The sequence below is a fragment of the Coregonus clupeaformis genome, unplaced genomic scaffold (genome assembly GCF_020615455.1).
Source record: "Coregonus clupeaformis isolate EN_2021a unplaced genomic scaffold, ASM2061545v1 scaf2149, whole genome shotgun sequence".
NCBI lineage: Eukaryota > Metazoa > Chordata > Actinopteri > Salmoniformes > Salmonidae > Coregonus > Coregonus clupeaformis.
The window spans coordinates 1-20,630 of NW_025535603.1; the positions used below are offsets into that span (position 1 = coordinate 1).

The 20,630-nt window shown below is 47.1% G+C and overlaps 1 protein-coding gene across 1 annotated transcript in view; it reads right to left on the bottom strand.

Annotated features, from left to right (window-relative positions):
* Nucleotides 1-2,296: 2,296 nt before the first annotated feature.
* Nucleotides 2,297-20,630, bottom strand: part of LOC123488308 (ankyrin-3-like) — a 73,070-nt gene continuing 54,736 nt past the window's right edge. Inside the window, exons 2-4 of the mRNA XM_045219218.1 lie at nt 7,474-7,575; nt 4,980-5,078; nt 2,297-2,422 (exon numbers count right to left, since the gene is read on the bottom strand). Of these exons, the coding sequence (XP_045075153.1) occupies nt 2,297-2,422; nt 4,980-5,078; nt 7,474-7,575 (327 nt within the window). The remainder of the gene's footprint in view (nt 2,423-4,979; nt 5,079-7,473; nt 7,576-20,630) is intronic.

The window sequence follows — 20,630 nt, forward strand, 5'->3', positions numbered from 1 at the left end:
CACTAAACACCTCCCCCAGGTCCCAATACTCCCGGGAACGCCTGCCAGGTCTGGGCCGGTGACGGAGTCTGTAGCCGCCGTCCTCCCGGTGGCAACCAAGCGAGGTCCATACAGAAATGGTTTGTCAAGATCGGTATGGAAGAACTTGACTGGCCTGCACAGAGCCCTGACCTCAATCCCATCGAACACCTTTGGGATGAATTGGAACGTCAACTGCGAGCCAGGTCTAATCGCCCAACATCAGTGCCCAACCTCACTAATGCTCTTGTGGCTGAATGGAAGCAAGTCCCCGTGGCAATGTTCCAACATCTAGTGGAAAGCCTTCCCAGAAGAGTGGAGGCTGTTATAGCAGCAAAGGGGGGACCAACTCCATATTAATGCCCATGATTTTGGAATGAGATGTTGGATGAGCAGGTGTCCACATACTTTTGGTCGTGTGGCGTATCTTAATAACAACATAGATACTGGTCTCCACTAGGCTACGACATACACGTGTCCAGTGATAAGGTCAAATGTAAGTTCACTCGCGGCCTGCGGTGGTCTAGAGCACATATAGGCCTCCCAGTGGTCTAGAGCACATATAGGCCTCCCAGTGGTCTACAGCCCATATAGGCCTCCCAGTGGTCTACAGCCCATATAGGCCTCCCAGTGGTCTAGAGCACATATAGGCCTCCCAGTGGTCTACAGCACATATAGGCCTCCCAGTGGTCTACAGCACATATAGGCCTCCCAGTGGTCTAGAGCCCATATAGGCCTCCCAGTGGTCTAGAGCACATATAGGCCTCCCAGTGGTCTACAGCACATATAGGCCTCCCAGTGGTCTACAGCACATATAGGCCTCCCAGTGGTCTAGAGCACATATAGGCCTCCCAGTGGTATAGAGCACATATAGGCCTCCCAGTGGTCTACAGCACATATAGGCCTCCCAGTGGTCTACAGCACATATAGGCCTCCCAGTGGTCTACAGCACATATAGGCCTCCCAGTGGTATAGAGCACATATAGGCCTCCCAGTGGTCTAGAGCACATATAGGCCTCCCAGTGGTCTACAGCACATATAGGCCTCCCAGTGGTCTAGAGCACATATAGGCCTCCCAGTGGTCTACAGCACATATAGGCCTCCCAGTGGTCTAGAGCACATATAGGCCTCCCAGTGGTCTACAGCACATATAGGCCTCCCAGTGGTCTAGAGTACATATAGGCCTCCCAGTGGTCTACAGCACATATAGGCCTCCCAGTGGTCTACAGCACATATAGGCCTCCCAGTGGTCTACAGCACATATAGGCCTCCCAGTGGTCTAGAGCACATATAGGCCTCCCAGTGGTATAGAGCACATATAGGCCTCCCAGTGGTCTACAGCACATATAGGCCTCCCAGTGGTCTAGAGCACATATAGGCCTCCCAGTGGTCTACAGCACATATAGGCCTCCCAGTGGTCTAGAGCACATATAGGCCTCCCAGTGGTCTAGAGCACATATAGGCCTCCCAGTGGTCTACAGCACATATAGGCCTCCCAGTGGTCTACAGCACATATAGGCCTCCCAGTGGTCTACAGCACATATAGGCCTCCCAGTGGTCTAGAGCACATATAGGCCTCCCAGTGGTCTACAGCACATATAGGCCTCCCAGTGGTCTACAGCACATATAGGCCTCCCAGTGGTCTAGGGCCCATATAGGCCTCCCAGTGGTCTAGGGCCCATATAGGCCTCCCAGTGGTCTACAGCACATATAGGCCTCCCAGTGGTCTAGAGCACATATAGGCCTCCCAGTGGTCTACAGCACTATTGTTTGCCTTCAACATATAATAAAACAATCAAATCTACTGCCTACAAATTTGTGAATTTATTATAATCCACATAAGAATTGCCAAGAGCCGCTGTAGCACATAGCCTGGATAAGGTACAACGTAGGTACGGTGTGCATTCTATACAAACACCACTTCTAGCCTGGATAAGGTACAACGTAGGTACGGTGTGCATTCTATACAAACACCACTTCTAGCTGCCCCCTGGTGGCCATTCTACATATTTGTTCAGATATTCAAATCCTCCTGCGACGAAAGGGGCCAAATTAAGATCCAACATCTTTAGTGCCCTCCAAGCTCATCACTAAGCTCAGGACCCTGGGACTGAACACCTCCCTCTGCAACTGGATGCTGGACTTCCTGACAGGCCGCTGCCAGGTGATGAGGGTAGGCAATAACAGATCCGCCACGCTGATCCTCAACACGGGGGCCCCTCAGGGGAGCGTGCTTAGTCCCCTCCTGTACTCCCTGTTCACCCACGACCGCGCACGACTACAACACCATCATTATATGACTCACCTGAGACTGTGCGTTGATGTTAGCTCCGTTGGTCACCAGCTCCTTCACTACATCCACCTGACCAGCCAGAGACGCTATGTGGAGAGCTGTGTTCCCTTTCTAGAAAGACACAGGGAGGTATGGGGGATAGGAGAGAGAGGGAGTGTAGGGGGAGAGAGAGAGAGAGAGAGAGAGAGAGAGAGAGAGAGAGAGCCAGAGAGAGAGAGAGAGAGAGAGAGAGAGAGAGAGAGAGAGAGAGAGAGAGAGAGAGAGAGAGAGCCAGAGAGAGAGAGAGAGAGAGAGAGCGAGAGAGAGAGAGCCAGAGAGAGAGAGAGAGAGAGAGAGAGCCAGAGAGAGAGAGAGACAGACAGACAGACAGACAGACAGACAGACAGACAGGCAGACAGGCAGAGAGACAGACATACATACATACAGGCAGAGAGACAGACAGACAGACAGACAGACAGACAGACAGACAGACAGACAGACAGACAGACAGAGAGACAGAGAGAGAGAGACAGTGAGATAATGTATCCTGTCAGTCAGGAACAGCTGCTGTTCTGTTACTTCCTCTAGCACCCTCTACATATAATGTTCTGCCTGCGGCTACGAAACCCCTACCTGTCCCAGACCTGCTGTTTTCAACTCTTTAATGATCGGCTATGAAAAGCCAACTGAGAGACCTGAGCCCTAGGACCATACGTCGGGACTACCGTCCGTGGTGACTCCTTGCTGTCCCCAGTCCGCCTGGCCTTGCTGCTATTCCAGTTTCAACTGTTCTGCCTGCGGTTATGGAACCCCTACCTGTCCCAGACCTGCTGTTTTCAACTCTTAATGATCGGCTATGAAAAGCCAACTGAGATTTATTCCTGATTATTATTTGACCATGCTTGTCACTTATGAACATTTTTGAACATCTTGGCATGGTTCTGTTATAATCTCCACCCGGCACAGCCAGAAGAGGACTGGCCACCCCTCATAGCCTGGTTCCTCTCTAGGTTTCTTCCTAGGCTTTCGCCTTTCTAGGGAGTTTTTCCTAGCCACCGTGCTTCTACACCTGCATTACTAGCTGTTTGGGGTTTTAGGCTGGGTTTCTGTACAGCACTTCGAGATATTAGCTGATGTAAGAAGGGCTATATAAAATAAAATTGATTGATTGATATAATATAGCTTGTTCTGTTCCTTCCTCTCGCACCTTCTACATATAATATAGCTTGTTCTGTTACTTCCTCTAGCACCCTCTACATATAATATAGCTTGTTCTGTTCCTTCCTCTAGCACCCTCTACATATAATATAGCTTGTTCTGTTCCTTCCTCTAGCACCCTCTCCATATAATATAGCTTGTTCTGTTCCTTCCTCTACCACCCTCTACATATAATATAGCTTGTTCTGTTCCTTCCTCTACCACCCTCTCCATATAATATAGCTTGTTCTGTTACTTCCTCTACCACCCTCTACATATAATATAGCTTGTTCTGTTCCTTCCTCTAGCACCCTCTCCATATAATATAGCTTGTTCTGTTCCTTCCTCTACAACCCTCTCCATATAATATAGCTTGTTCTGTTCCTTCCTCTAGCACCCTCTCCATATAATATAGCTTGTTCTGTTACTTCCTCTACCACCCTCTACATATAATATAGCTTGTTCTGTTCCTTCCTCTACCACCCTCTACATATAATATAGCTTGTTCTGTTCCTTCCTCTACCACCCTCTCCATATAATATAGCTTGTTCTGTTCCTTCCTCTACCACCCTCTCCATATAATATAGCTTGTTCTGTTCCTTCCTCTACAACCCTCTACATATAATATAGCTTGTTCTGTTCCTTCCTCTAGCACCCTCTCCATATAATATAGCTTGTTCTGTTCCTTCCTCTAGCACCCTCTCCATATAATATAGCTTGTTCTGTTACTTCCTCTAGCACCCTCTCCATATAATATAGCTTGTTCTGTTCCTTCCTCTACAACCCTCTCCATATAATATAGCTTGTTCTGTTCCTTCCTCTAGCACCCTCTCCATATAATATAGCTTGTTCTGTTCCTTCCTCTAGCACCCTCTCCATATAATATAGCTTGTTCTGTTCCTTCCTCTAGCACCCTCTCCATATAATATAGCTTGTTCTGTTCCTTCCTCTACAACCCTCTCCATATAATATAGCTTGTTCTGTTCCTTCCTCTACCACCCTCTCCATATAATATAGCTTGTTCTGTTCCTTCCTCTACCACCCTCTCCATATAATATAGCTTGTTCTGTTCCTTCCTCTAGCACCCTCTACATATAATATAGCTTGTTCTGTTCCTTCCTCTACCACCCTCTCCATATAATATAGCTTGTTCTGTTCCTTCCTCTAGCACCCTCTCCATATAATATAGCTTGTTCTGTTCCTTCCTCTAGCACCCTCTCCATATAATATAGCTTGTTCTGTTCCTTCCTCTACAACCCTCTCCATATAATATAGCTTGTTCTGTTCCTTCCTCTAGCACCCTCTCCATATAATATAGCTTGTTCTGTTCCTCCCAATAGGTAACCAGTCAGGGACTGACTCCTCCCTCCCTCCTCCCTATAGGTAACCAGTCAGGGACTGACTCCCCCCTCCCTCCTCCCTATAGGCTACAAGTCAGGGCTCCTCCTATCTTATTACCAACTTGTCAGAGGAGGAGAGGGGCGGGGCTAACCTTAGTTGCTGCGTCCACATTGGCTCCCAGCTTGATGAGTTCTGTAACCACCTCCACATGGCCTTCTTTAGAGGCAAGATGGAGGGCGTTGAGGCCATTCTACAGGAGGACAGAGAACACAGAGAGATAGTGGTGAACACAGAGAGATAGTGGAGAACACAGAGAGATAGTGGTGAACACAGAGAGATAGTGGTGAACACAGAGAGATAGTGGAGAACACAGAGAGATAGTGGTGAACACAGAGAGATAGTGGTGAACACAGAGAGATAGTGGTGAACACAGAGAGATAGTGGTGAACACAGAGATATAGTGGAGAACACAGAGAGATAGTGGTGAACACAGAGAGATAGTGGTGAACACAGAGAGATAGTGGTGAACACAGAGATATAGTGGAGAACACAGAGAGATAGTGGAGAACACAAAGAGATAGTGGTGAACACAGAGAGATAGTGGTGAACACAGAGAGATAGTGGTGAACACAGAGAGATAGTGGTGAACACAGAGAGATAGTGGTGAACACAGAGAGATAGTGGAGAACACAGAAAGATAGTGGTGAACACAGAGAGATAGTGGTGAACACAGAGAGATAGTGGTGAACACAGAGAGATAGTGGTGAACACAGAGAGATAGTGGTGAACACAGAGAGATAGTGGTGAACACAGAGAGATAGTGGAGAACACAGAGAGATAGTGGTGAACACAGAGAGATAGTGGTGAACACAGAGAGATAGTGGAGAACACAGAGAGATAGTGGTGAACACATAGAGATAGTGGTGAACACAGAGAGATAGTGGTGAACACAGAGAGATAGTGGTGAACACAGAGAGATAGTGGTGAACACAGAGAGATAGTGGTGAACACAGAGAGATAGTGGAGAACACAGAGAGATAGTGGAGAACACAGAGAGATAGTGGTGAACACAGAGAGATAGTGGTGAACACAGAGAGATAGTGGAGAACACAAAGAGATAGTGGTGAACACAGAGAGATAGTGGTGAACACAGAGAGATAGTGGTGAACACAGAGAGATAGTGGTGAACACAGAGAGATAGTGGTGAACACAGAGAGATAGTGGTGAACACAGAGAGATAGTGGTGAACACAGAGAGATAGTGGTGAACACAGAGATATAGTGGAGAACACAGAGAGATAGTGGTGAACACAGAGAGATAGTGGTGAACACAGAGAGATAGTGGTGAACACAGAGAGATAGTGGTGAACACAGAGAGATAGTGGTGAACACAGAGAGATAGTGGTGAACACAGAGAGATAGTGGTGAACACAGAGAGATAGTGGTGAACACAGAGAGATCAGGATCTATGGATCATCCAGATCAGAACTAACATTTACAAACAACTAATATAGCTTCTGGGCTGGGTTTCACTGAGGAGAATTCTAAAGAAAGATGAGGGAGTTGTCTATCTGACCTGGTTGGGTTAGGGGTCAGAGTTTAGGGGTTAGGGGTCAGGGGTCATGGATAGGGACTGAATTGGTTACAGAAGTTGATTTCGACCCCAGTCTATATGGTTAGGGGTTAGGTTTTAGGGATCAGTCTATATGGTTAGGGGTTAGGTTTTAGGGATCAGTCTATATGGTTAGGGGTTAGGTTTTAGGGATCAGTCTATATGGTTAGGGGTTAGGTTTTAGGGATCGGTCTATATGGTTAGGGGTTAGGTTTTAGGGATCAGTCTATATGGTTAGGGGTTAGGTTTTAGGGATCAGTCTATATGGTTAGGGGTTAGGTTTTAGGGATCAGTCTATATGGTTAGGGGTTAGGTTTTAGGGATCAGTCTATATGGTTAGGGGTTAGGTTTTAGGGATCAGTCTATATGGTTAGGGGTTAGGTTTTAGGGATCAGTCTATATGGTTAGGGGTTAGGTTTTAGGGATCAGTCTATATGGTTAGGGGTTAGGTTTTAGGGATCAGTCTATATGGTTAGGGGTTAGGTTTTAGGGATCAGTCTATATGGTTAGGGGTTAGGTTTTAGGGATCAGTCTATATGGTTAGGGGTTAGGTTTTAGGGATCAGTCTATATGGTTAGGGGTTAGGTTTTAGGGATCAGTCTATATGGTTAGGGGTTAGGTTTTAGGGATCAGTCTATATGGTTAGGGGTTAGGTTTTAGGGATCAGTCTATATGGTTAGGGGTTAGGTTTTAGGGATCAGTCTATATGGTTAGGGGTTAGGTTTTAGGGATCAGTCATATGGTTAGGGGGTTAGGTTTTAGGGATCAGTCTATATGGTTAGGGTTAGGTTTTAGGGATCCGTTTATATGGTTAGGGGTTAGGTTTTAGGGATCAGTCTATATGGTTAGGGGTTAGGTTTTAGGGATCAGTCTATATGGTTAGGGGTTAGGTTTTAGGGATCAGTCTATATGGTTAGGGGTTAGGTTTTAGGGATCAGTCTATATGGTTAGGGGTTAGGTTTTAGGGATCAGTCTATATGGTTAGGGGTTAGGTTTTAGGGATCAGGGGTTAAGGTTAATGGTTAGGGACTGACCTGGTTACAGATGTTGATTTCGACCCCAGTCTTCAGGTAATCCAAAGCCTTCTCTAGGTTCCCTGCCCGGGCTGCCCTCAGGTAGCTGGCATTAGTGTCAGACTGGAACACAGAGAGAGATCACCTGGTTTACTATCTACACTGAGTGGACAGTAGACTGGAACACAGAGAGAGATCACCTGGTTTACTATCTACACTGAGTGGACAGTAGACTGGAACACAGAGAGAGATCACCTGGTTTACTATCTACACTGAGTGGACAGTAGACTGGAACACAGAGAGAGATCACCTGGTTTACTATCTACACTGAGTGGACAGTAGACTGGAACACAGAGAGAGATCACCTGGTTTACTATCTACACTGAGTGGACAGTAGACCGGAACACAGAGAGAGATCACCTGGTTTACTATCTACACTGAGTGGACAGTAGACCGGAACACAGAGAGAGATCACCTGGTTTACTATCTACACTGAGTGGACAATAGACTGGGACACAGAGAGAGATCACCTGGTTTACTATCTACACTGAGTGGACAGTAGACTGGAACACAGAGAGAGATCACCTGGTTTACTATCTACACTGAGTGGACAGTAGACTGGAACACAGAGAGAGATCACCTGGTTTACTATCTACACTGAGTGGACAGTAGACTGGGACACAGAGAGAGATCACCTGGTTTACTATCTACACTGAGTGGACAGTAGACTGGAACACAGAGAGAGATCACCTGGTTTACTATCTACACTGAGTGGACAGTAGACTGGAACACAGAGAGAGATCACCTGGTTTACTATCTACACTGAGTGGACAGTAGACTGGAACACAGAGAGAGATCACCTGGTTTACTATCTACACTGAGTGGACAGTAGACTGGAACACAGAGAGAGATCACCTGGTTTACTATCTACACTGAGTGGACAGTAGACTGGAACACAGAGAGAGATCACCTGGTTTACTATCTACACTGAGTGGACAGTAGACTGGGACACAGAGAGAGATCACCTGGTTTACTATCTACACTGAGTGGACAGTAGACTGGGACACAGAGAGAGATCACCTGGTTTACTATCTACACTGAGTGGACAGTAGACTGGAACACAGAGAGAGATCACCTGGTTTACTATCTACACTGAGTGGACAGTAGACTGGAACACAGAGAGAGATCACCTGGTTTACTATCTACACTGAGTGGACAGTAGACTGGAACACAGAGAGAGATCACCTGGTTTACTATCTACACTGAGTGGACAGTAGACTGGAACACAGAGAGAGATCACCTGGTTTACTATCTACACTGAGTGGACAGTAGACTGGAACACAGAGAGAGATCACCTGGTTTACTATCTACACTGAGTGGACAGTAGACTGGAACACAGAGAGAGATCACCTGGTTTACTATCTACACTGAGTGGACAGTAGACTGAAACACAGAGAGAGATCACCTGGTTTACTATCTACACTGAGTGGACAGTAGACTGGAACACAGAGAGAGATCACCTGGTTTACTATCTACACTGAGTGGACAGTAGACTGGAACACAGAGAGAGATCACCTGGTTTACTATCTACACTGAGTGGACAGTAGACTGGAACACAGAGAGAGATCACCTGGTTTACTATCTACACTGAGTGGACAGTAGACTGGAACACAGAGAGAGATCACCTGGTTTACTATCTACACTGAGTGGACAGTAGACTGGGACACAGAGAGAGATCACCTGGTTTACTATCTACACTGAGTGGACAGTAGACTGGGACACAGAGAGAGATCACCTGGTTTACTATCTACACTGAGTGGACAGTAGACTGGAACACAGAGAGAGATCACCTGGTTTACTATCTACACTGAGTGGACAGTAGACTGGAACACAGAGAGAGATCACCTGGTTTACTATCTACACTGAGTGGACAGTAGACTGGAACACAGAGAGAGATCACCTGGTTTACTATCTACACTGAGTGGACAGTAGACTGGGACACAGAGAGAGATCACCTGGTTTACTATCTACACTGAGTGGACAGTAGACTGGGACACAGAGAGAGATCACCTGGTTTACTATCTACACTGAGTGGACAGTAGACTGGAACACAGAGAGAGATCACCTGGTTTACTATCTACACTGAGTGGACAGTAGACTGGAACACAGAGAGAGATCACCTGGTTTACTATCTACACTGAGTGGACAGTAGACTGGAACACAGAGAGAGATCACCTGGTTTACTATCTACACTGAGTGGACAGTAGACTGGGACACAGAGAGAGATCACCTGGTTTACTATCTACACTGAGTGGACAGTAGACTGGGACACAGAGAGAGATCACCTGGTTTACTATCTACACTGAGTGGACAGTAGACTGGAACACAGAGAGAGATCACCTGGTTTACTATCTACACTGAGTGGACAGTAGACTGGAACACAGAGAGAGATCACCTGGTTTACTATCTACACTGAGTGGACAGTAGACTGGAACACAGAGAGAGATCACCTGGTTTACTATCTACACTGAGTGGACAGTAGACTGGAACACAGAGAGAGATCACCTGGTTTACTATCTACACTGAGTGGACAGTAGACTGGAACACAGAGAGAGATCACCTGGTTTACTATCTACACTGAGTGGACAGTAGACTGGAACACAGAGAGAGATCACCTGGTTTACTATCTACACTGAGTGGACAGTAGACTGGAACACAGAGAGAGATCACCTGGTTTACTATCTACACTGAGTGGACAGTAGACTGGAACACAGAGAGAGATCACCTGGTTTACTATCTACACTGAGTGGACAGTAGACTGGAACACAGAGAGAGATCACCTGGTTTACTATCTACACTGAGTGGACAGTAGACTGGAACACAGAGAGAGATCACCTGGTTTACTATCTACACTGAGTGGACAGTAGACTGGAACACAGAGAGAGATCACCTGGTTTACTATCTACACTGAGTGGACAGTAGACTGGAACACAGAGAGAGATCACCTGGTTTACTATCTACACTGAGTGGACAGTAGACTGGAACACAGAGAGAGATCACCTGGTTTACTATCTACACTGAGTGGACAGTAGACTGGGACACAGAGAGAGATCACCTGGTTTACTATCTACACTGAGTGGACAGTAGACTGGAACACAGAGAGAGATCACCTGGTTTACTATCTACACTGAGTGGACAGTAGACTGGAACACAGAGAGAGATCACCTGGTTTACTATCTACACTGAGTGGACAGTAGACTGGGACACAGAGAGAGATCACCTGGTTTACTATCTACACTGAGTGGACAGTAGACTGGAACACAGAGAGAGATCACCTGGTTTACTATCTACACTGAGTGGACAGTAGACTGGAACACAGAGAGAGATCACCTGGTTTACTATCTACACTGAGTGGACAGTAGACTGGGACACAGAGAGAGATCACCTGGTTTACTATCTACACTGAGTGGACAGTAGACTGGAACACAGAGAGAGATCACCTGGTTTACTATCTACACTGAGTGGACAGTAGACTGGGACACAGAGAGAGATCACCTGGTTTACTATCTACACTGAGTGGACAGTAGACTGGAACACAGAGAGAGATCACCTGGTTTACTATCTACACTGAGTGGACAGTAGACTGGAACACAGAGAGAGATCACCTGGTTTACTATCTACACTGAGTGGACAGTAGACTGGAACACAGAGAGAGATCACCTGGTTTACTATCTACACTGAGTGGACAGTAGACTGGAACACAGAGAGAGATCACCTGGTTTACTATCTACACTGAGTGGACAGTAGACTGGAACACAGAGAGAGATCACCTGGTTTACTATCTACACTGAGTGGACAGTAGACTGGAACACAGAGAGAGATCACCTGGTTTACTATCTACACTGAGTGGACAGTAGACTGGAACACAGAGAGAGATCACCTGGTTTACTATCTACACTGAGTGGACAGTAGACTGGAACACAGAGAGAGATCACCTGGTTTACTATCTACACTGAGTGGACAGTAGACTGGAACACAGAGAGAGATCACCTGGTTTACTATCTACACTGAGTGGACAGTAGACTGGAACACAGAGAGAGATCACCTGGTTTACTATCTACACTGAGTGGACAGTAGACTGGAACACAGAGAGAGATCACCTGGTTTACTATCTACACTGAGTGGACAGTAGACTGGAACACAGAGAGAGATCACCTGGTTTACTATCTACACTGAGTGGACAGTAGACTGGGACACAGAGAGAGATCACCTGGTTTACTATCTACACTGAGTGGACAGTAGACTGGAACACAGAGAGAGATCACCTGGTTTACTATCTACACTGAGTGGACAGTAGACTGGGACACAGAGAGAGATCACCTGGTTTACTATCTACACTGAGTGGACAGGTAGTACCCCATGTATACTGCATTCACACACACACACACACACACACACACACACACACACACACACACACACACACACACACACACACACATAACACACACACACACACACACACACACACACACACACACACACACACACACATGCCAGTTAGTTCATCATATTTAGTGCATTGAAGATCAACACCAGAGAAGATCAATGTGATTATTGGAAGGGCCAACCTCAGGTGAGCTGGTGAGCGCTGAGACAGTCTCCACCCTGACAGAGAACAGCCCTTTCTAAAGACACCAGCTCCAATCTCACAACCTGACAACTGGCTGCTGATCAACAGACAGTAGTCTCTGATGATTAACAGACAGTAGTCCCTGATTAACAGACAGTAGTCCCTGATTAACAGACAGTAGTCCCTGATCAACAGACAGTAGTCCCTGATTAACAGACAGTAGTCCCTGCTGATCAACAGACAGTAGTCCCTGATGATTAACATACAGTAGTCCCTGCTGATTAACAGACAGTAGTCCCTGCTGATTAACAGACAGTAGTCCCTGCTGATTAACAGACAGTAGTCCCTGCTGATTAACAGACAGTAGTCCCTGATGATTAACAGACAGTAGTCCCTGATGATTAACATACAGTAGTCCCTGCTGATTAACAGACAGTAGTCCCTGCTGATTAACATACAGTAGTCCCTGCTGATTAACAGACAGTAGTCCCTGCTGATCAACAGACAGCAGTCCCTGCTGATTAACAGACAGTAGTCCCTGCTGATTAACAGACAGTAGTCCCTGATTAAGAGACAGTAGTCCCTGCTGATTAACAGACAGTAGTCCCTGATTAACAGACAGTAGTCCCTGATGATTAACAGACAGTAGTCCCTGATGATCAACAGACAGTAGTCCCTGCTGATTAACAGACAGTAGTCCCTGCTGATTACCATACAGTAGTCCCTGCTGATTAACAGACAGTAGTCCCTGCTGATTAACAGACAGTAGTCCCTGCTGATTAACAGACAGTAGTCCCTGCTGATTAACAGACAGTAGTCCCTGATGATTAACAGACAGTAGTCCCTGCTGATTAACAGACAGTAGTCCCTGATTAACAGACAGTAGTCCCTGATTAACAGACAGTAGTCCCTGATTAACAGACAGTAGTCCCTGCTGATTAACAGACAGTAGTCCCTGATTAACAGACAGTGGTCCCTGCTGATTAACAGACATTAGTCCCTGATGATTAACAGACAGTAGTCCCTGATTAACAGACAGTAGTCCCTGATTAACAGACAGTAGTCCCTGTTGATTAACAGACAGTAGTCCCTGATGATTAACAGACAGTAGTCCCTGATGATTAACATACAGTAGTCCCTGATGATTAACAGACAGTAGTCCCTGCTGATTAACATACAGTAGTCCCTGCTGGTTAACAGACAATAGTCCCTGATGATTAACAGACAGTAGTCCCTGATGATTAACAGACAGTAGTCCCTGCTGATTAACAGACAGTAGTCCCTGCTGATTAACAGACAGTAGTCCCTGCTGATTAAAAGACAGTAGTCCCTGCTGATCAACATACAGTAGTCCCTGCTGATTAACAGACAGTAGTCCCTGATGATTAACATACAGTAGTCCCTGCTGATTAGCAGACAGTAGTCCCTGCTGATTAACAGACAGTAGGTCCTGCTCATTAAAAGACAGTAGTCCCTGCTGATCAACATACAGTAGTCCCTGCTGATTAACAGACAGTAGTCCCTGATGATTAACATACAGTAGTCCCTGCTGGTCAACAGACAATAGTCCCTGCTGATTAACAGACAGTAGTCCCTGATGATTAACAGACAGTAGTCCCTGATGATTAACAGACAGTAGTCCCTGATTAACAGACAGTATTCCCTGCTAATTAACAGAGTAGTCCCTGATTAACAGACAGTAGTCCATGATGATTAACAGACAGTAGTCCCTGCTGATCAACAGACAGTAGTCCCTGCTGATCAACAGACAGTAGTCCCTGCTGGTTAACAGACAGTAGTCCCTGCTGATTAACAGACAGTAGTCCCTGCTGATTAACAGACAGTAGTCCCTGCTGATTAACAGACAGTAGTCCCTGCTGATTAACAGACAGTAGTCCCTGCTGATTAACAGACAGTAGTCCCTGCTGATTAACAGACAGTAGTCCCTGATGATTAACAGAAAGTAGTCCCTGATGATTAACAGACAGTAGTCCCTGCTGATTAACAGACAGTAGTCCCTGCTGATTAACAGACAGTAGTCCCTGCTGATCAACAGACAGTAGTCCCTGATGATTAACAGACAGTAGTCCCTGCTGATTAACATACAGTAGTCCCTGCTGGTTAACAGACAGTAGTCCCTGATTAACAGACAATAGTCCCTGCTGATTAACAGAGAGTAGTCCCTGATGATTAACAGACAGTAGTCCCTGATTAACAGAGAGTAGTCCCTGATGATCACCAGACAGTAGTCCCTGATTAACAGACAGTAGTCCCTGCTGATTAACAGACAGTAGTCCCTGATTAACAGAGAGTAGTCCCTGATGATCAACAGACAGTAGTCCCTGATTAACAGACAGTAGTCCCTGATGATTAACAGACAATAGTCCCTGATTAACAGAGAGTAGTCCCTGATGATTAACAGACAGTGGTCCCTGCTGATTAACAGACAGTAGTCCCTGATTAACAGACAGTGGTCCCTGATGATTAACAGACAGTAGTCCCTGATTAACAGAAAGTAGTCCCTGATGATTAACAGACAGTAGTCCCTGATTAACAGAGAGTAGTCCCTGATGATTAACAGACAGTAGTCCCTGATTAACAGAGAGTAGTCCCTGATGATCAACAGACAGTAGTCCCTGATGATTAACAGACAGTAGTCCCTGATTAACAGAGAGTAGTCCCTGATGATTAACAGACAGTAGTCCCTGATTAACAGACAGTAGTCTCTGATGATCAACAGACAGTAGTCCCTGCTCCTGTTATACAGTACATCGGCTACCTGCCAGGGAGACAGACAGAGACAGACAGAAACCATGGCAACATTATAGCTGGCTCTGTGCACTGTTTGTCTGTTAGATAGGCTATAAGAGTAGCATTGTGCAGAGTGTTTATTTAACCTTTATTTAACCTTTATTTAACTAGGCAAGTCAGTTAAGAACACATTCTTCTTTACAATGACGGCCTACACCGGCCAAACCCGGACGACGCTGGGCCAATTGTGCGCCGCCCTATGGGACTCCCAATCAAGGCCGGTTGTGATACAGCCTGGAATCGAACCAGGGTCTGTAGTGACGCCTCAAGCACTGAGATGCAGTGCCTTAGACCGCTGCGCCACTCGGGAGCCCAGATACAGCAAGAGTGTTGTTATGGAGAATATTAGCAATATCTGGGCATAAAACAGAGAGTAATATATGTGCTGTAAACAGATAGTAATATATGGGCTGTAAACAGATAGTAATATATGGGCTGTAAACAGATAGTAATATATGTGCTGTAAACAGATAGTAATATATGGGCTGTAAACAGATAGTAATATATGGGCTGTAAACAGATAGTAATATATGGGCTGTAAACAGATAGTAATATCTGGGCTGTAAACAGATAGTAATATATGGGCTGTAAACAGATAGTAATATATGGGCTGTAAACAGATAGTAATATATGGGCTGTAAACAGATAGTAATATATGGGCTGTAAACAGATAGTAATATATGGGCTGTAAACAGATAGTAATATATGGGCTGTAAACAGATAGTAATATATGGGCTGTAAACAGATAGTAATATATGGGCTGTAAACAGAGAGTAATATATGGGCTGTAAACAGATAGTAATATATGGGCTGTAAACAGATAGTAATATATGGGCTGTAAACAGATAGTAATATATGGGCTGTAAACAGATAGTAATATATGGGCTGTAAACAGATAGTAATATATGGGCTGTAAACAGATAGTAATATATGGGCTGTAAACAGATAGTAATATATGGGCTGTAAACAGATAGTAATATATGGGCTGTAAACAGATAGTAATATATGGGCTGTAAACAGATAGTAATATATGGGCTGTAAACAGATAGTAATATATGGGCTGTAAACAGATAGTAATATCTGGGCTGTAAACAGATAGTAATATATGGGCTGTAAACAGATAGTAATATATGGGCTGTAAACAGATAGTAATATATGGGCTGTAAACAGATAGTAATATATGGGCTGTAAACAGATAGTAATATATGGGCTGTAAACAGATAGTAATATATGGGCTGTAAACAGAGAGTAATATATGGGCTGTAAACAGATAGTAATATATGGGCTGTAAACAGATAGTAATATATGGGCTGTAAACAGATAGTAATATATGGGCTGTAAACAGATAGTAATATATGGGCTGTAAACAGATAGTAATATATGGGCTGTAAACAGAGAGTAATATATGGGCTGTAAACAGATAGTAATATATGGGCTGTAAACAGATAGAAATATATGGGCTGTAAACAGATAGTAATATATGGGCTGTAAACAGATAGTAATATATGGGCTGTAAACAGATAGTAATATATGGGCTGTAAACAGATAGTAATATATGGGCTGTAAACAGATAGTAATATATGGGCTGTAAACAGATAGTAATATATGGGCTGTAAACAGATAGTAATATATGGGCTGTAAACAGATAGTAATATATGGGCTGTAAACAGATAGTAATATATGGGCTGTAAACAGATAGTAATATATGGGCTGTAAACAGATAGTAATATATGGGCTGTAAACATATAGTAATATCTGGGCTGTAAACAGATAGTAATATATGGGCTGTAAACAGATAGTAATATATGGGCTGTAAACAGATAGCAATATATGGGCTGTAAACAGATAGCAATATATGGGCTGTAAACAGATAGTAATATATGGGCTGTAAACAGATAGTAATATATGGGCTGTAAACAGATAGTAATATATGGGCTGTAAACAGATAGTAATATATGGGCTGTAAACAGATAGTAATATATGGGCTGTAAACAGATAGTAATATATGGGCTGTAAACAGATAGTAATATATGGGCTGTAAACAGATAGTAATATATGGGCTGTAAACAGATAGTAATATATGGGCTGTAAACATATAGTAATATATGGGCTGTAAACAGATAGTAATATATGGGCTGTAAACATATAGTAATATATGGGCTGTAAACAGATAGTAATATATGGGCTGTAAACAGATAGTAATATATGGGCTGTAAACAGATAGTAATAAAATCCACTATATAGATGTATGTGTTTAGCTTCATCAGATCCACTATATAGATGTATGTGTTTAGCTTCATCAGATCCACTATATAGATGTCTGTGTTTAGCTTCATCAGATCCACTCTATAGATGTATGTGTTTAGCTTCATCAGATCCACTATATAGATGTATGTGTTTAGCTTAATCAGATCCACTCTATAGATGTATGTGTTTAGCTTCATCAGATCCACTATATAGATGTATGTGTTTAGCTTCATCAGATCCACTACATAGATGTATGTGTTTAGCTTCATCAGATCCACTATATAGATGTCTGTGTTTAGCTTCATCAGATCCACTATATAGATGTATGTGTTTAGCTTCATCAGATCCACTATATAGATGTATGTGTTTAGCTTCATCAGATCCACTATATAGATGTATGTGTTTAGCTTCATCAGATCCACTATATAGATGTATGTGTTTAGCTTCATCAGATCCACTATATAGATGTATGTGTTTAGCTTCATCAGATCCACTATATAGATGTATGTGTTTAGCTTCATCAACCTAATGCTATGGGAGGTGAATCCCATCCATTACCAACCAAAGCTCTACAGTAGGCTCACTCCTCCTAGGGAAGACTCCCAGACTCCCTGTGCTCAGACTAGATGAGGACACAGAGTATCTGGCAGAGACCGGGAGACAGGGGGAGACAGGGGGAGGAGGGGAAGGTAGGGAGGAGGAGGAGGAGGTGAAGAGATAGGGGGAGTAGGAGGAGGTAGGGAGGGAGACAGGGGAGGAGAAGGGGAGAAAGAGGGAGGAGAAGGGGAGACAGGGGGAGGAGAAGGAGAGACAGGGGAGGAGAAGGGGAGACAGGGGAGACAGGGGGAGGAGAAGGAGACAGGGAGGAGAAGGGGAGACAGGGGGACAGGGGGAGGAGAAGGGGAGACAGGGGAGGAGAGAAGGGGAGACAGGGGAGGAGAAGGGGAGACAGGGGGAGGAGAAGGAGAGACAGGGAGGAGAAGGGGAGACAGGGGAGGAGAAGGGGAGACAGGGGAGACAGGGGGAGGAGAAGGAGAGACAGGGGAGGAGAAGGGGAGACAGGGGAGGAGAAGGGGAGACAGGGGGAGGAGAAGGGGAGACAGGGGAGACAGGGGGAGGAGAAGGAGAGACAGGGGAGGAGAAGGGGAGACAGGGGGAGGAGAAGGGGAGACAGGGAGACAGGGGGAGGAGAAGGAGAGACAGGGAGGAGAAGGGGAGACAGGGGGAGGAGAAGGGGAGACAGGGGAGGAGAAGGGGAGACAGGGACAGGGGGAGGAGAAGGAGAGACAGGGGAGGAGAAGGGGAGACAGGGGAGGAGAAGGGGAGACAGGGGGAGGAGAAGGAGAGACAGGGGGAGGAGAAGGGGAGACAGGGGAGACAGGGGGAGGAGAAGGGGAGACAGGGGAGGAGAAGGGGAGACAGGGGAGGAGAAGGGGAGACAGGGGGAGGAGAAGGAGAGACAGGGGAGGAGAAGGGGAGACAGGGGAGGAGAAGGGGAGACAGGGGAGGAGAAGGGGAGACAGGGGGGAGGAGAAGGGGAGACAGGGGGAGGAGAAGGGGAGACAGGGGGAGGAGAAGGGGAGACAGGGGGAGGAGAAGGGGACACAGGGGGAGGAGAAGGGGAGATAGGGGAGACAGGGGGAGCAGAAGGGGAGACAGGGGAGGAGAAGGGGAGATAGGGGAGACAGGGGGAGCAGAAGGGGAGACAGGGGAGGAGAAGGGGAGACAGGGGGAGGAGAAGGGAGATAGGGGGAGCAGAAGGGGAGACAGTGTAGGAGAAGGGGGAGACAGGGGAGGAGAAGGGAGATAGGGGAGCAGAAGGGGAGACAGTGTAGGAGAAGGGGAGACAGGGGGAGGAGAAGGGGAGATAGGGGGAGCAGAAGGGGAGACAGTGTAGGAGAAGGGAGACAGGGGAGACAGGGGGAGCAGAAGGGGAGACAGGGGAGGAGAAGGGAGATAGGGAGACAGGGGGAGCAGAAGGGGAGACAGGGGAGGAGAAGGGGGAGACAGGGGGAGGAGAAGGGGAGATAGGGGGAGCAGAAGGGGAGACAGTGTAGGAGAAGGGGAGACAGGGGAGGAGAAGGGGAGATAGGGGGAGCAGAAGGGGAGACAGTGTAGGAGAAGGGGAGACAGGGGGAGGAGAAGGGGAGATAGGGGGAGCAGAAGGGGAGACAGTGTAGGAGAAGGGGAGACAGGGAGACAGAGGGAGGAGAAGGGGAGACAGGGGAGGAGAAGGGGAGAAAGGGGAGGAGAAGGGGAGACAGGGGAGACAAAGGGAGGAGAAGGGGAGACAGGGAGGAGAAGGGGAGAAAGGGGAGGAGAAGGGGAGACAGGGAGGGAGAAGGGGAGACAGGGGAGACAGGAGAGAAGGAGCGGGGAGAAGGGGAGACAGGGGAGGAGAAGGGAGACAGGGAGGAGAAGGGGAGACAGGGGAGGAGAAGGGGAGACAGGGGAGACGGGAGGAGAAGTGGAGACAGGAGAGGAGATGGGGAGGAGGGGGGAGGGAGAGGAGGAGACAGGGGGAAGAGAAGGGGAGACAGGAGCGACAGGGGAGGAGAACGGGAGACAGGGGGAGGAGAAGGAGAGACAGGGGAGGAGAAGGGAGACAGGGGAGGAGAAGGGGAGACAGGGGAGGAGAAGGGGAGACAGGGGAGACGTGGAGGAGAAGTGGAGACAGGAGAGGAGATGGGGAGGAGGGGGGAGGGAGAGGAGGAGACAGGGGGAAGAGAAGGGGAGACAGGAGCGACAGGGGAGGAGAACGGGAGACAGGGAGAGGAGAAGGGGAGACAGGGGAGGAGACGGGGAGGAGGGGGGAGGGAGTGGAGAAGACAGGGGGAGGTGAAGGGGAGATAGGGGAGGAGAAGGGGAGACGGGAGGAGACGGGGAGACAGGGGGAGGAGAAGTGGAGACAGGAGAGGAGAGGGAGGAGGGGGGAGGGAGAGGAGACAGGGGAGACAGGGGGAGGAGAAGGGGAGACAGGGGAGGAGAAGGGGAGACAGGGGAGACAGGGGAGGAGAAGGGGAGACAGGGGAGACGGGGAGGAGAAGGGGAGACAGGGGAGGAGAAGGGGAGACAGGGGAGGAGAAGGGGAGAGGGGAGGAGAAGGAGAGACAGGGAGGAGACGGGGAGGAGGGGGAGGGAGAGGAGGAGACGGGGAGGAGGGGGAGGAGGAGGAGACGGGGGAGGAGGAGACGGGGGAGGAGGAGACAGGGGAGGAGGGGGGAGGAGGAGGAGACAGGGGAGGAGGGGGAGGTTGAGAGGAGGGGGGAGGAGGAGACAGGAGGAGGAGGGGGAGGTAGAGGGGAGGGGAGGAGGAGACAGGGGGAGGAGGAGACAGGGGGAGGAGGGGGAGGAGGAGGAGACAGGGGGAGGAGGAGACAGGGGAGGAGGGGGAGGAGGAGGAGACAGGAGGAGGAGGAGGAGGGGGAGGTTGAGAGGAGGGAGAGGAGGAGACAGGAGGAGGAGGAGGAGGAGGAGGAGGGGGAGG